The sequence below is a fragment of the Entelurus aequoreus genome, linkage group LG11 (assembly GCF_033978785.1).
Source record: "Entelurus aequoreus isolate RoL-2023_Sb linkage group LG11, RoL_Eaeq_v1.1, whole genome shotgun sequence".
In the NCBI taxonomy this organism is placed as follows: domain Eukaryota; kingdom Metazoa; phylum Chordata; class Actinopteri; order Syngnathiformes; family Syngnathidae; genus Entelurus; species Entelurus aequoreus.
Window position 1 is genome coordinate 22749250 of NC_084741.1, and position 16740 is coordinate 22765989.

Here is a 16740-nt window from a genome sequence, read left to right on the forward strand (position 1 = left end):
CAGAAAAATCTACCTCTCACACGTGATGACAAGGAGAAAAAGAATTAGCCCACTCTTTGAGCTTCATCTGTTGCACAAATAGACTAATAGTCTGGACTGAGTGAAGCTGTTTTATTTATGTTTTGTGCCTTTTTTCCCCATGCACTTTAAAGGATGGCTGTTTTCTACTAGTCTAGACTGAAACAGTTTTATTAATGTTCATGCACTTTAAAGGATGGCTGTGTTATCTACTAGTCTAAACTGAAGCAGTTGTTTATTTTTGTGCCTTTCTTGTTTTTATTTGCACATTTTTGTTACTCATACGAATATGTTAAGAACAGGGCAGATTGAGCCCAGTTTATAGTATACTCTGGACTGAAGCTGTGTGCCTTCATTGTTTTTGTAGCTGTTGTTTTGAGGCAGGTTTAAAAAAAAATTGCACTTTGTGAAAGTCAAAGTTAACAGTGTTTCCCATAGTTGTAGTGGGTATCAGGATTATTTCAGGGAGAGCATGACCCACATTCCAAGCTGCTGTTTTGAGGCATGTTAAAAAATAATGCACTTTGTGACTTCAATAATAAATATGGCAGTGCCATGTTGGCATTTTTTTCCATAACTTGAGTTGATTTATTTTGGAAAACCTTGTTACATTTTTTAATGCAGCAAGCGGGGCATCACAACAAAATTAGGTATAATATTGTGTTAATTCTACGACTATATAAATCGGTATCGGTTGATATCGGTATCGGTAATTAAGAGTTGGACAATATCGGAATATCGGATATCGGCAAAAAAGCCATTATCGGACATCCCTAGTAAAAGGTTTCATTTTAGGAAACACACACACATTCTTGTATTTGTTACCTTCTTGAGACCTGAGAAAAATGCCTACCTATTTAGGACCACCCTTTGAAGATTTATAAAATAACATTAATAAAATATACATACTATGCAAATATAAAAAAGGTAAGCTTTTAGTTTTGTTTTTGTTTGTTTCTAATTGGTTTTTAATCTTCAATAATTACTTCAAAGTTGTTACAGTATGTCTCTATATACATATTTATTTAATTTTTTAAATAAATTTTGGCCAAAGGGGGTGCATTTCAATTTGTTACACATACTTGTTGTCACATATGTTGGCCAGAGGGGGAGCACTTCACATTTTTACACACACTTGTTATTTAATAAATAAATTATAAATGGGTTATACTTGTATAGCACTTTTCTACCTTCAAGGTACTCAAAGCGCTTAGACAGTATTTCCACATTCACCCATTCACACACTGATGGCGGAAGCTGCCATGCAAGGCGCTAACCAGCAGCCATCAGGAGCACAACGGATGTGACTAGGATGGTAGAAGGTGGGGATTGAACCCCAGTAACCAGCAACCCTTCCGATTGCTGGCACGGCCACTCTACCAACTTCACCATGCCGTCCCCATTTCATATGTTGACCAGAGGGGGAGCACTTTTAAAACCGACACACAGTCAATTTGAAAAATCCCTTCTTTTTGGGACCACCCTAATTTTGATAGATTTCACCAACAGGGGTGCAAATGAGAGATTCTCTATTAGATGCAATAGTTTTCCGTATTGTGACGATGATTTCGGTCCTAACTTGTTCACCGGTCCTCATATGGAAGGTACTTTTCTTTGTTGATGTCTCAAGAAGGGTAGAAATACGAGAACACACACACACACACACACACACACACACACACACACACACACACACACACACACACACACACACACACACACACACACACACACACACACACACACACACACACACACACACACCAGGTGTCTCACCGATGTGGCAGTTATAGCCGGTGTAGCCCTCCTTGCACGTGCACGTGTTGGGCTGCGTGCACTGCATGTTGCTCCCGCATGGAAACCTGCACACAGCTGGAACAGAAACAGGAAGAGGAAGTAGAGACTGACAGCAAGTACAGTAAGTAAGGTTGTGTTTTTGCCTCATCCTTCACTTTAAGCGTGATTGAATAAATCACTACTGACTTGATAAGTCCAAAAGAGAAATAGATACACTATTCTCTGCTCACAGATGCTACCGGGTGGTTGTCTGCAGCTCGTCCTGGATAGTCCCACTCCTTAATGCTATTGGCCTTTCCAACTTTACCCAGGTTGTAAACCAAAGGCCGTGGGCTGAGCCAAGACTGGTGGTACACTTTTTAAACGCACTTCTGACTCCAACTTAAGTTTCTCAAAAATAAATGTATTTGCAATAAGGTCTTATTTCCATGTACATCAAACAGTACATCCAAGGTGAACGAAAAACTACTTTAACTGCTTACAAAGCTATAAACAAAAAACTAAAGCTTAAGTGTTACGTTAGAAGTGGTCAAAAACTGTTTTCAGCGCCAGTCTCTCAACCCAATCAATTTCACCTGTGCGTCCCTATACCCTATCGTCAGAGTGATGTACTCACAGCCATATTAGTGTGGCCTCTCGTTACAGGTGCTGTAAATTACACAGAATATAAATGACAGTTTCTAATTCAATAAATTAACTTGAATTAGAATATATTATTGTATATATTATTGTATATCACAATATATTTTCATGGCAATTCAAGAAATAAATAATTTAACTTAATAATATATGCAGTACTAGAGAAATATAAATAACACAAAAATGGCTACCACAACCATAATGAGCTACTGTAAATTAAAGTACAGTAGCACAGTAGGCCCAAGTATTCATCAAGCACCACGACGATGACCAACATCAAAGTGCAGTAGCGGAGCAGGCCCAAGCATTCATCATGCACCACCACAATGACCAACATTAAAGTGCAGTAGCGCAACAGGCCCAAGTATTCATCAAGAACAACCACAATGACCAACATCAAAGTGAAATGAATTATATTTAATTAGCGCTTTTCTCTAGTGACTCAAAGCACTTTACATTGTGAAACCCAATATCTAAGTTACATTTTTAAACCAGTGTGGGTGGCACTGGGAGCAGGTGGGTAAGGTGTCTTGCCCAAGGACACAACGGCAGTGACTAGGATGGTGGAAGCAAGTTTTTAACATGTAAAGCGACTTTGGGTACTTAGAAAAGCGCTATATAAATCCCAGGTATTATTATTATAAGTTGCTGGCACGGCCACTCTACCAACCGAGCTATACCGTGCAGTAGTGCAGCAGGCCCAGGCATTCATCAAGCACCACCACAATGACCAACATTAAAGTGCAGCAGCGTAGTAGGCTTTAATAGCCATCTTTCAACAAACAAATAATTTAACTTAATAATATATGCAGTACTAGAGAAATATAAATTTAAAAAAAAAAGGGCTACCACAGCAGGATTCTCACAGGAATGAGGCAAAAGTACAACCTTACCTGCCATAGCAACCACTTCCACACCTGTATTTACCTTTGCATGTGACCCCGTTGCCAGTGTAACCACGCGGACAGCGCGCGCAGCTGAAGGATCCCGGGCCAACGTGCTCACACTGGACCCCCGGGAAGCAGGGAGAGTCGTCGCAGGTCAAATGGCGTGTCTCCCCGCTGGTGAGGTCAGGGGTCGGCACCACACCGCCGCGGTTGAAGGTGGGGGCGGAGACTCCGGTGACGGACGGAGTCTGAGGGGATTCGGGGCTTCTCTCCGAGGAAGAAAGCCTGCGGGCGTTCATGGTGGCGCCTGGTCTCCTCGTCCTGTCGGCGGGTCTTCTGGGTAATGCGGGGGGTGATGAGGCGGATGTGGGGGTCATTTCCTTACTTGAATTTAGAACGGTCGTACTCCGACCTGGAAAAGACTGGAAGTTAGAAAATATGACTTCAAAATAGGGAGAGCACAACGTATTTTGTGTATCTTAGCAACCACCCGTGTGATTGACAGCTGATGTGTGTGGGTGCTACCTCCTACTCTCGCATCCTTAACTGTTGACGCGCAGCTTAGCCCGTTTCCATGGAGACCAGGAGGACAGGGTCCACAGACGAAGCCCGCCGACACGTGGCGGGTTTCAAAGCACTGAACCCCCGGGTGGCACGGCCTCTGGGTGCAGGAGGAGGTGGGAGGGGCTTTGGGCGGCGCTCTCCCTTCTGTGGTTGTCGCTGCCTTGAGGGCTTTGGGTCAAGAAAGACACGCTCACACACCAGTGACACGTTGTTAGTGACACAACCGTGTGAGCACGTACGAGTGCAGATCCTCCCATCGCCGCTGAGGCCGCGTGGGCAGACTCCGCACGAGAAGGAGCCTAGCGTGTTGCTGCAGTCCACTCCTGGAAAACACGGCTGGGAGGCGCACTCGTCCATGTCCTCTCTGCAGGTGACACCTGACCACAGACACGATGACCAGTGTATCTCGGTAGGTGGTGCAGCATTAGATAGGTATGTAATGTTAGGTAGGTAGTTTTAGATTGGTAGGTAGATTGTAGGTAGGTATACCAAGTAGGTGGGTAGGTAGATACTGTATATCAGGTAGGTGGGTAGGTTGGGGAAAGGAGCTAGGTAAGTAGGAAGAAGGGCCGGTAGATAAGGTAAATGAGGTAGAAAGGTAGGTAGGTGGATAGATTAAGTGGGCAGGTTATAGGTATGGGGTAATTAAGTAGGTGTGTACCTTAGGTAAAGACGGTAGGTACAAAGGTGGGTGGATTAGGTAGGTAGATATATTAAGTGGGTAGGCTATAAGTAGATTACATAGGTATGTAAATGGGAAGGAATTCTAGAATAGGTAAGTAAATGGCTATATTGTAGGTAGGGGGAAGTAGGTAGGTATATCAGGTAAATAGGGTAGGTTAGGTAAGGGGGTAGGTAGGTAGGAAGGTAAATAGATCAGGTGGCTAGGTTATAGGTAGGGAGGTAGGTAAGTAGGTCTGTAGGTTAGATCAAGGGGATAGGTCGGAAGTTGGGTAGATTAGATGGGTAATTTATAGGGGTGTAACGGTACACAAAAATGTCGGTTCGGTACGTACCTCGGTTTAGAGGTCACGGTTCGGTTCATTTTCGGTACAGTAAGAAAACAACAAAATATACATTTTTTGGTTATTTATTTACCAAATGTTTAAACAATGGCATAACATACATATACACACAGGGTCCATTGCCAGGGTTAATGTGGTCAACATATATAAAATAAAAACTAAATAAGATAAGGCTCAGAATGGTTTCTTAACAAAACCTTTCTACATATAAAGTGCTTTTTTTGATTGATTGATTGATTGAAACTTTTATTAGTAGATTGCACAGTACAGTACATATTCCGTACAATTGACCACTAAATGGTAACACCCGAATAAGTTTTTCAACTTGTTTAAGTCGGGGTTGTGTTAATCAACATTAAACTGCCTCAAGTTGTTGCTCAGATTAAATAAAATGACAAAATTTTCTTCTACATATAAAAAGTGCAACATTAAACAGTTTCAAGTCAACTCGGCCTCAGATTAACTTTTATTTTCCCCCCCAGCCTGGCTAACTTAGCAGTAAGAGGATATATGGGCTTATTGTTCTTCCACCATAGAAGTGGGTCAAAATCTAGTTTCTAATGCAATATGGTCTTAAATCTGCTGCTATAAAAACATTTGTTATTGCTTTAGCCCTGCCTGACTCGCTGAGGAGAGGCTGCTTGAATGCGGTGGTGACGCTTCAAATGGGTTAGCATGTTTGACGTGTTGTCAGAAGCAGCTGCTGAACAATGTCGGCAAACCTCCGTCCTCCATTGTTGTATCGTGCAGCCAAAGTGTTCCCAAACGGGAGATCTTAACGAGGCAGGAGGGTCTTCCAGCTCTGGCTTTTACATGTTGTCGTAGCCCGGTCGCTGCTAGCATGCCGTGTGTTGTGTGTTTACACAACGTGCGGTACGCTACTTAATATATCCGTGTGGAAACTCGTTCGGTACACCTCCGAACCGAACCGAAACCCCCGTACCGAAACGGTTCAATACAAATACACGTACCGTTACACCCCTAGTAATTTATAGGTGGGGAAGTAGATAAGAAATGTAGGTACAAAACCTAAAACCAGTGAAGTTAGCACCTTGTGTAAATCGTAAATAAAAACAAAATACAATGATTTGCAAATCCTTTTCAACCTATATTCAATTGAATGTACTGCAAAAACAAGATACTTAACGCTCGAACTGGAAAACGTTATTTTTTGCAAATACTAGCTCATTTGGAATTTGAAGACTGCAACATGTTTCAAAAAAGCTGGCACGAGTGGCAAAAAAGACTGATAAAGTTGAGGAATGCTCATCAAACACTTATTTGGAACATCCCACAGGTGAACAGGCTAATTGGGAACAGGTGGGTGCCATGATTTGGTATAAAAACAGCTTCCATGAAATTCTCAGTCATTCACAAACAAGGATGGGGCAAGGGTCAACATTTCTCAACGACCGTAGATGGTGAAATCCCTAAATTCCTTGCAATACAAGTAATTTAGGGATTTCACCATCTACGGTCGGTAATATCATCAAAAGGTTCAGAAAATCTGGAGAAATCACTGCACGTAAGCGATGATATTACAGACCTTCTATCCCTCAGGCGGTACTGCATTAAAAAGCAACATCAGTGTGTGAAGGATGTGTTCCTGAGCCCACATGGCACCATTAATGCTGAAAGTACATACAGGTTTTGGAGCAACATATTTTGCCATCCAAGCAACGTTATCCCTGCTTATTTCAGCAAGATAATGCCAAGCCACGTGTCACAACAGTGTGGCTTCATGGTAAAAGAGTGCGGGTACTAGACTGGCCTGCCTGTAGTCCAGACCTGTCTTCCATTGAAAATGTGTGGCGCAATATGAAGTCTAAAATACCACAACGGAGACCCCGGACTGTTGAACAACTTAAGCTGTACATCAAGCAAGAATGGGAAATAATTCCACTTCAAAAATAAGTTCCCAAAAGTTTGCTGAGTGTTGTTAAAAAGAAAGGCCATGTAACACAGTGGTAAAAATGCCCCTGTGACAACTTTTTTGCAATGTGTTGCTGCCAATAAAGTCCAAGTTAATGATTATTTGCAACAACAACAAAAAAAAGTTTCTCAGTTCAAACATTAAATATCTTGTATTTGCAGTCTATTCATATGAATATAGGTTGAAAAGGATTTGCAAATCATTGTATTCTGTTTTTATTTACGAATTACACAACGTGCCAACTTTACTGGTGTTGGGTTTTGTAGATAAGTTTTGTAGGTAGATTAGGTAAGTAAGTAAATAGGTCAGTAAGTAGGGAGAGAGGGAGGTAAATAGCAAAGTAAGTAAGTAGGTTATTAGTAGGTATGGCGGTAGGTAGGTGGGGCGGTTAGGTATGTAGATTAGGTAGGTAAGTAAGTAGGTCAGTGAGTAGGGAAGAAGGAAGTAGGTAGGTAGCTGGGTGGGGAGGTTAGGTACATAGAATAGGGAAATCTGTAGGTAGGGAATATGTAGTTTAGTATGTAAGTAGGTTAGGTACATAGATTAAGTGGGTAGGTAAGTAAGTAGGTCAGTAGGCCGGAAGGAAGGTGGGGAGGTTAGGTATGTAGATTGGTAGGTAAGTAAGTAAGGAGGTAGGTACTCTAGGTCGAGTAAGTAAGTAAGAAGGTAGGTACTCTAGGTAGAGTAAGTAAGTACTTCAGTCAGTAGGTCAGTGAGGAGGGAGGCAGGGAGGTAGGTGGGGAGGTTAGGCATATAGATTAGGCAGGTCAGTAAGTAGGTCAGTGAATAGGGAGGTAGGTAAGAAGGCAGATGTGAGTGTACCCTTCATTCCAGGTGGGCAGATACATGTGAAGGAGTTGGGGCCGTCAAAACATCGTCCCAGCCTGCAGGGGTTGGGCTTACAGTCGTCAATGTCCACCTCGCACCTTTGACCTTTGAATCCGCCGGGGCAAGCGCACACGTACTGGCCACTGCCGGCGGGCAGGTTGACGTTTGTCACGCAAGAGGCGCCATTCGCACACTCGCAGGGCCGCACTGACACCTGTGATAAAAGTTCAGGATAATTTCCTATGACGAATACCCAGCCTTTAAAGGTCAGTACAGTATTTTCATGCTGCTGTTTGAAGCAGATGTCTTGTGTGTTCTTGGCACCCTCTACTGGACAGAAACAGTAAAGACGTACCTGCACAGAGGCCAATGTCTCAGCATTGCAGTCGTCCATCACAGTAAAGTTGAACGTGTGCGTGTCACCCGGCTGAGCCCTGACCTTCCAGATGATCAGGCCAGCAGGAGACAACGTCGCGTCCTCTGGAGTCGATTTCAAAGTGAATACCACCGCCGAGCCCTCGGGGTCCCGAGCCTGCAGCTGGTAGATGAAGACCTCCCCCTGGAAGGACCACAGGCGAGGAGGCAACGACTCCAGCACGGGGGGCTCATTTTCTGTGGGTAAAAATGTTGCAATGAGCCATCTGTGTGTCCATCTAACAACGTTAACGCACAAGCGCTTACGAGCCGCCATTGTCCAAGTGTGTTGGGAGGAGGCAGGGCGACACGTCAGGCAAGGACTGATAGGATGCGACTCGTCCTCGCTGTAACAGAAGCCGTCGATGTTGCATGTTTTCTCCTAGGAAGAAAAGACAGCGACAACTCTTTGTATTTGTTCCAACATAACCTCACCTTTTGTTTATTGTCCTCACCCGCAGGCTGCAGAGGACCTCAGGGTGCAGGACGCAGACCTGACAGTTTCCGTCATACAGAGTCAGTATTTTAGCGTTGCTGTAGCTGTAGCCGTCGTTGGACACCTGTCAGGTAGAGACACAATGTTGCCTCTAAGTACACAGTAAAGTCCTTGGATAACACAATAATTGAAAGTACAGCAGCATGTGTGGACCATGAACTCAGCAGGACTCATGTATTGGAGTTTGTACTAACTTTGATCTGCCAGCGGGCCAATGGTCCGTTTGTTGATATCATCACGTCCACACCTGCAGGAGCTCGGTTGACCTCCGGGGGGAGCTGGCACGCCATCGCCGTCACGTCCACAAAGGTGGCGGGGACTAACTGAGGCTCGTCCAGAAGCCGCTCGCTTCCCACCAACTTGTAAGACGTGACAGGAAGAAAGGACGGAATTCGATTTCTGAACAGTAAAGATGGCGGTGTCTTCATTCAAACACTTCAAAGACTACCTTTTCTTTTACAAACTCACACTTGAGCTTGTGGGACTCCTTAAAACCTTGACCGTATACGTGGACCGTGGCGCAGTCGCCCTGTCGGACGTCACAAAGACCCCCCGACTCCAACTCTGTGATCTCTGGGATCTGGTCTTCAGTGTGTTGAAAGAAATATATCACAAATACAGTAAAGTGTTTGCCCTATATTTTAGATTACAGAGTCGCAGATATACAGTATACGCTGTGACACAGAAATATTTTGTAAATGTCTATTTACATACTTTAATTGTTTCCAAACGGTGTCTGTAACACGGCAGTAAAATGGCTGATCAAACAAAACAGAAGTCATCGTCATTGACCCACAAGCTGCAGAAGCTAGCTCTCCAATCAGCTAAACAGACTCAATAACTCCATGGTGACGTTTTGGTGAATTTACTGATCAATTTGTGAAACAAACAATACAAAAACAATGCCATTGTAAGTTAATAATACTAACACAGACACTCGTAAACGTAAACATTTTAGCTAAAGCTAACTGCACTAGCTTCATTACATGATAGCGAGCACACAAATATGCACGAAAACACTCCTACAGACATCACACATGGGACGGTTTATATTGTAAAACTTACAAACGTTGCTCGAAGTGATGAATTAACAATCCTTTCAAGCAGAAACGCTATGAACAGTTTTACTGCCAGTTCAAAGCACTAAAACAGGAAGAACAATTTCAACCCACAACACCGGCAGTGAGCAAACTCGTCCAAAAGATGGCGCCATAGCACAAACAATAACACACCTTTTCAGTGTTTCAGCTTGAGGTTAATGAAAATTATTAAACACAAAACATTACGGCCCTTAGCGAATAAAAATCCATAAATTAGCCACACCGTTTTATAAGTAGTAGCTGCATATAGTCGGGCTTTACGGTAATCAGACTGGACTTACCTGACAACACGCTGCAGTCGTAGGACCCAAACCCAGGGAAGCAGATGCAGCCCCACTCAGAGCACTGTCCGTTACCGTTGCACAGACTGGGACACTTGAGGATGGCCACCATGTCCTGGTGGTCTGGCGTCCTGGTGCCCTCCTCCGCCAGCCGCCTCTCACACTCGTTCTCCAGCAGCGGTAACGTCGCGTTGAGCCACGAGAGCTCGTCTTTCCGCTGGATGTCGCTGACGCACATGTCTACCGCAGCGGTCACCACGAAGTCGCGGAGGAGACGTCCGCAGCTCTGAGCGACACTGGAGTTGACCACAGCGTCCCGGCACTCGGCCCGGGCCTGATGCTCGGTCAGCCCGGAGGGCGTCGGCCATGCCGGGGCTAGGTCTACATGAGACGTCGCTTCGTGGTCTTCTGGGAAGAAGTAAGCAAAGCTCTCCAGGTCAGACTGGCGGAGGCTTTGGTGGGAGGAGTTGGGGACGTACGGCTGGGTCTGTCTCTTGTTCCGAGCGGCGGCACTTCCATGCTGCTTGTTGGGGATGAGGAGGCCAGGATGCAGCACTTGTCCGCCATCTTCCTCCCCGGTGAGCAACTCCAACGAGCTGATGTACTCGGCTGTGACGTCCAGCGAGGGGATGATGCTGGAGAGCTGCACATTGCCGTGGCGAGAGCAGGTGACTGGGGGACGGCGACTTCCCTGGCTGGTTTCCGTTTGACAGTTGCAGAACTCGCGCAGGCTAAACATGCTGGGAGATGACGAAGACTTGGAGTCGAACATGCTCCTTCCTGGGCGGAGCCTGTTTGGGGTGGAAAAAATTGTAACCCACCACTATCCATGGGAAGTCCATTACATGAGCAAGTGCAGCCCACCGCCAATTTCAGTTTGGCCCGCGTGACGTCACGAGTTTAACCAGGCATCTAAATATGAATTATCTGACATTATAATTGCTCTAAATTTGCCAACATGTTGGGGACATCTTGAGTAAATCAGATTAATGCCCATGAATTGCAATTTACAGTGAACACAGCAGAGCAACATTCGGACATCTCGTGCGGATGCCTCACGAGCGTCTCCCTAGGGAGGTCCTCGTTGCACGTCCCGCTGGGAGGAGACCCCGCGGGATTTGATTATTGATTATTTTACATCTCCTCTCTGGCCTGGGAACGCTTCGAGATTCCCCAGGAGGAAGTCGCTAATGTTGCTCTGGAGAGGGAAGTCTGGGGGTCTCAGCTGGAGCTGTTGTCCCCGCGACCCGATTCCGGATAAGCGGTTGAAGATGGATGGATGGATGGACAGCAGAGCATATTTATCAATGACCCAATCCAAACAACCTTTCCCACTCATGGCGCAAATAAACTAAGACAAAAAGTAGACCCACATGGTCACACATAACACAACCTGCTCACTGAACTGTGCGGATGTTATAAAAACGTCCATGCACAACACATCATTCTAAATTACATCCATTTTAAATCTCCTGCAATGCATGATGGGAAAATGTAAATCACGCTTTCCGCACTTATCCATGTTTGGCGCATTTTAGCTGCTTGATACTTCTGATTGATTAAAAAACTTGAAGAAGGTCGTCAAGGAAGTAAACAAGATAGGAGTCAAACTTTCACATACTCTATAATATTCAATTATGAGCTAAATAATATTATTTGATATATTATAGGGTAATGTGTTAATAATTTCACACATAAGTCGTAAGTAATTTTTTAAAACCACTTCCAATGACACCAACCTCCAGTCAGAGATGAAAGCCTGCAAATCCTCCAATGTGACTTTTTATCTTCTACTTTTGACTTTCTATCTCATAACTAAAATGTTTATCTCATAATTTTGACAATTTACCTCTTAATTTTGACTTTCTATCTTTTATGTTTTTTATCTCATATTTTTACTTTTCATCTCATAATTTCAACTTTTTATCTTACAATTTTTAACTCATAAATTCAACTTTTTTATCTCATAATTTTGACTTCCTATCTCATAATTATTACTTTTTATCTCATATTTTTAACTTTTCATCTCAAAATTTCAACTTTTTATCTTAAAATTTTTAACTCATGAAATCGACTTTATCTCATAATTTTGACTTTATCTCATTAATATAACTTTTTATCTCACAATTTTGACTTCCTATCTTATAATTATGACTTTTTATCTCATATTTTGGACTTCTCATAATTTCAACTTTATATCTTACAATATATCTTCCACTATCTCATAATTATGACATTAATCTCATAACTTTTTATCTCATAATTACATTTTTCTTATCTCATAATTGTGACTTTATCTCTTAATTTTGACTTTATCTCATAACTATGACATTTTATCTCATAACTATGACATTTTATCTCATAATTTTGACTTCCTATCTCATAACTATGACTTCCTATCTTATAATCATGACACTTTATCTCATATTCTTGACTTCCTATCTCATAACTATGACTTCCTATCTCATAATCATGACACTTTATCTCATATTCTTGACTTCCTATCTCATAATTATTAAGTTTTTATCTCAGAATTTTGACTTTTTATCTCATAAATAAGACTTATTCCCTCATAATTTTGACTTCCTATCTCATATTTTTGACTTTTTATCTCTTAATTATGACTTTTTATCTCATAATTTCAAGTTTTATTCTGTATTTAAACATGCTACTTTCTGAGGGGAGCCTGTTAGGGGTGGAAGAAGACTGTGACCCACCACTATCGATGGGAAGGGGTACCGAAGAGTGGCACAGTTTAGCCCTCTCCACATTAAAGCATTGCAGTCAAATTGGTACCTTTCAGAACCATAAGGCTTGGTGGAAATGAGAGCTACAAGAACCCCTTGCAAAGACACTAACCTCCAGTCAGAGATGAAGGCTTGCAGATCCTCCAATTTGGTCCCCGCCAATGAGTGGAAGTCGTTGTCCGGCTCTCCATCGTAAGTCCCACACAGGCCTGTGGTGTGTCCGCGGTCTGAACCAGGGGCTCTCAGAGTCAGACTCAAACCCCAGTCCGCCACATCAGCACGTACAAATGCTCCCGATGAAAAGGTCAACTGTCACAACACAAAATTATGAGAATGGGTCACCAGCAGAAAACGGGAGTTGGAATGCTTCACTTCAGTCCACTAGAGAGGGCACTGTCACAATCTTGGGATATTTATGCTCTTAAATGGACAAACAAAAACCTTTCATGTATGAAAAAGATGAGTCTGGTTCCTAATGACTGCTCCTAATGTATTTTCTTCACTCACCGTGACTTTGCGTCCTTGGTAGGACTCGCTGACGCGTACACCGCTCTTGCTCAGGTCTCCGTTCTTCACTGAAAGGCGGGGCTTGGTTTCCCCCGTTTCGCCATCGCACATGTCGAAGGCGATGACGTCGCTGCCGTCCCTCGCCACCAAGCCGCACGCGCACGACGTCGGGGCCACGCCGCTGCCGCACTCCCAATGGCGGACATGGACCTCAAAGGGCCAGCGGGAGCTCCTGTAGAGCACGAAGGTGCCGATTTGGTAGTTCTCGTAGCGCCTGTGGATGGAGACAGCATCAAAATTTGTCTTTGGATAAACACATTGTCTGCTTCACAGTAGGGGTGCCCCGATCCGGTATTGATATTGTTCCGATATTAGCAAAAAAATAAAAACCTGGACAACCAGTTAACATCTAAATGTCCTCCAATAAGCACACATGGTTGGTCTTTTCTTGTATTTTAGTCAAGTCATTTACAAAAGGTAAACATTGTAGGCTATAGACTACTAGGAGCTAGCAGCTACACAACAGCTAAGCACATAAGCGAGACATTGGTAGTAAGTGTCCTTCATTGAACAATATTGCAGTCTAAAACAGCACATTTGTCAATATAAACAAGTAACGGTAGGCAATCGACTACTAGGAGCTAGCAGCTACACAACTGCTAAGCACATAATAGCACACAAGCGAGACATGTGTAATAAGTGTCCTTCATTGAACAATATTGCAGTCTAAAACAGCACATTTGTCAGTATAAACAAGTAACGGTAGTCTATCGACTACTAGGAGCTAGCAGCTACACAACTGCGAAGCACACAATAGCACACAAGCGAGACATAGGTAGTAAGTGTCCATTGAACAATATTGCAGTCTAAAACAGCACATTTGTCACTATAAACAAGTAACGGTAGGCAATCGACTACTAGGAGCTAGCAACTACACAATTGCTAAGCACATAATAGCACGCAAGCGAGACATACGTAGTAAGTGTCCTTCATTGAACAATAATGCAGTCTAAAACAGCACATTTGTCAATATAAACAAGTAATGGTAGGCTATCGACTACTAGGAGCTAGCAGCTACACAACAGCTAAGTGCACAACAGCACACTAGCGAGACATAGGTAGTAAGTGTCCATTGAACAATGTTGTAGTCTAAAACAGCACATTTGTCACTATAAACAAGTAACGGTAGTCTATCGACTACTAGGACCTAGCAGCTACACAACTGCTAAGCACACAATAGCACACAAGCGAGACATATGTAGTAAGTGTCCTTCATTGAACAATAATGCAGTCTAAAACAGCACATTTGTCAATATAAACAAGTAATGGTAGGCTATAGACTACTAGGAGCTAGCAGCTACACAACTGCTAAGCGCACAATAGCACACAAGCGAGACATAGGTAGTACGTGTCCATTGAACAATATTGTAGTCTAAAACAGCACATTTGTCACTATAAACAAGTAACGGTAGTCTATCGACTACTAGGACCTAGCAGCTACACAACTGCTCAGCACACAATAGCACACAAGCGAGACATACGTAGTAAGTGTCCTTCATTGAACAATAATGCAGTCCAAAACAGCACATTTGTGAATATAAACAAGTAATGGTAGGCTATAGACTACTAGGACCTAGCAGCTACACAACTGCTAAGCACACAATAGCACACAAGCTAGATATACGTAATAAGTCTCCTTAAAGGCCTACTGAAACCCACTACTACCGACCACGCAGTCTGATAGTTTATATATCAATGATGAAATCTTAACATTATAACACATGCCAATACGGCCGGGTTAACTTATAAAGTGACATTTTAAATTTGCCGCTAAACTTCCGGTTCGAAACGCCTCTGAGGATGACGTATGCGCGTGACGTAGACCGGCGAACACGGGTATGCCTTCCACATTGAAGACAATACGAAAAAGCTCTGTTTTCATTTCATAATTCCACAGTATTCTGGACATCTGTGTTCGTGAATCTGTTTCAATCATGTTCATTGCATTATGAAGAAGGAAGCTGAGCAAGCAAAGAAGAAAGTTGTCGGTGCGAAATGGACGTATTTTTCGAACGTAGTCAGCCACAACAGTACACAGCCGGCGCTTCTTTGTTTACATTCCCGAAAGATGCAGTCAAGATGGAAGAACTCGGATAACAGAGACTCTAACCAGGAGGACATTTGACTTGGATACACAGACGCCTGTAGAGAACTGGGACAACACAGACTCTTACCAGGATTACTTTGATTTGGATGACAAAGACGCAGACGTGCTACTGTGAGTATGCAGCTTTGGCTTTTTTTTGCGTATGTACGTAACATTTTTAAAATATATAAGCTTTATGAACCTTGGGTTAGGTGAACGGTCTTTTGGGCTGAGTGATTGTGTGTGTTGATCATGTGTTTGAATTGTATTGGCGTGTTCTATGGAGCTAGGAGCTAGCAGAGGAGCTAGCATAACACGTACCGTACCTACGTGCGCGTCACGTACGTAACTTTTTAAAAATATATAAGCTTTATGAACCTTGGGTTAGGTGAACGGTCTTTTGGGCTGAGTGATTGTGTGTGTTGATCAGGTGTTTGAATTGTATTGGCATGTTCTATGGAGCTAGGAGCTAGCAGAGGAGCTAGGAGCTAGCATAACAAACACGCAGGTGTTATTATGCAGGATTAATTTGTGGCATATTAAATATAAGCCTGGTTGTGTTGTGGCTAATAGAGTATATATATGTCTTGTGTTTATTTACTGTTGTAGTCATTCCCAGCTGAATATCAGGTACCGTGAGTATGCAGCCTTGGCTGCTAAACATTCAATAACTTGACCGTATGTGCGCGTCACGTACGTAACTTTTTAAAAATATATAAGCTTTATGAACCTTGGGTTCATAAAGCCTTTCTGTCTTGCCTCTTGGTGAGGGTGGTCGCATTTTTCCCTGCTCCTCCTCCTTCCCGCTTGCTTTCTTGTGTCCTTGTCTTGTCTTAACTTTTTGAAGCCTCTTTTCTTGAGCTGTCCTCAAATCTAAACATCAAAATGAATTTGATCAACTGGACTCTCGACGCAATTGACACAGTCTTTTCGACAAGGAAAAGAGGTTCGGGGGAGCCTGGCTGCCCTGATGGAACCATTGCTGCGGGGTACGTGAGAGATTCCTGGAATACTTGGAGAATCATGTGCCTCTCAGTCCTTTCCATCGAGGACGTGGAAGACATCTACCTATTTGGAGCTGTGATCGCAGGGCATTTGCTGATTGGGCTGGGCATTGCTCTGGTGTATCGTCAAATTCGGAAGACGATGGCAGCCACTCAAGGGGCCAACAGGCTGTTCAACGCAATGGAAGGATTGGGTCGTGCTGTGGGATCACAGACTGGAGCGATTGCTGATTTGAATCGCAAGGTAGATTCCATCTTGATGAAGTAAGAGAAAGAATAAATTGGAATTGTCAGAGCCAGCATACAGAGCAGGAATGTCATTGTTTTGACTGCTCGAAGGAAAAACAACATCTT

General features: G+C 43.3%; 1 protein-coding gene and 1 long non-coding RNA gene across 2 annotated transcripts in view; one reads left to right on the forward strand and one right to left on the reverse strand.

Moving 5' to 3' along the window:
* Positions 1-16740, reverse strand: part of vwde (von Willebrand factor D and EGF domains) — a 94592-nt gene that overhangs the window by 22600 nt on the left and 55252 nt on the right. Inside the window, 13 exon segments of the mRNA XM_062062698.1 lie at positions 1795-1890; positions 3382-3753; positions 3867-4073; positions 4145-4282; positions 7686-7905; positions 8047-8303; positions 8373-8487; positions 8561-8665; positions 8796-8960; positions 9050-9186; positions 9983-10773; positions 12842-13038; positions 13237-13510. Coding sequence (XP_061918682.1) covers positions 1795-1890; positions 3382-3753; positions 3867-4073; positions 4145-4282; positions 7686-7905; positions 8047-8303; positions 8373-8487; positions 8561-8665; positions 8796-8960; positions 9050-9186; positions 9983-10773; positions 12842-13038; positions 13237-13510 — 3074 coding nt within the window.
* On the forward strand, positions 4237-8933 carry LOC133659878 (uncharacterized). Its single transcript, XR_009827737.1, has 3 exons — positions 4237-4314; positions 7698-8305; positions 8567-8933. It is a non-coding gene; the product is annotated as an uncharacterized LOC133659878 (long non-coding RNA).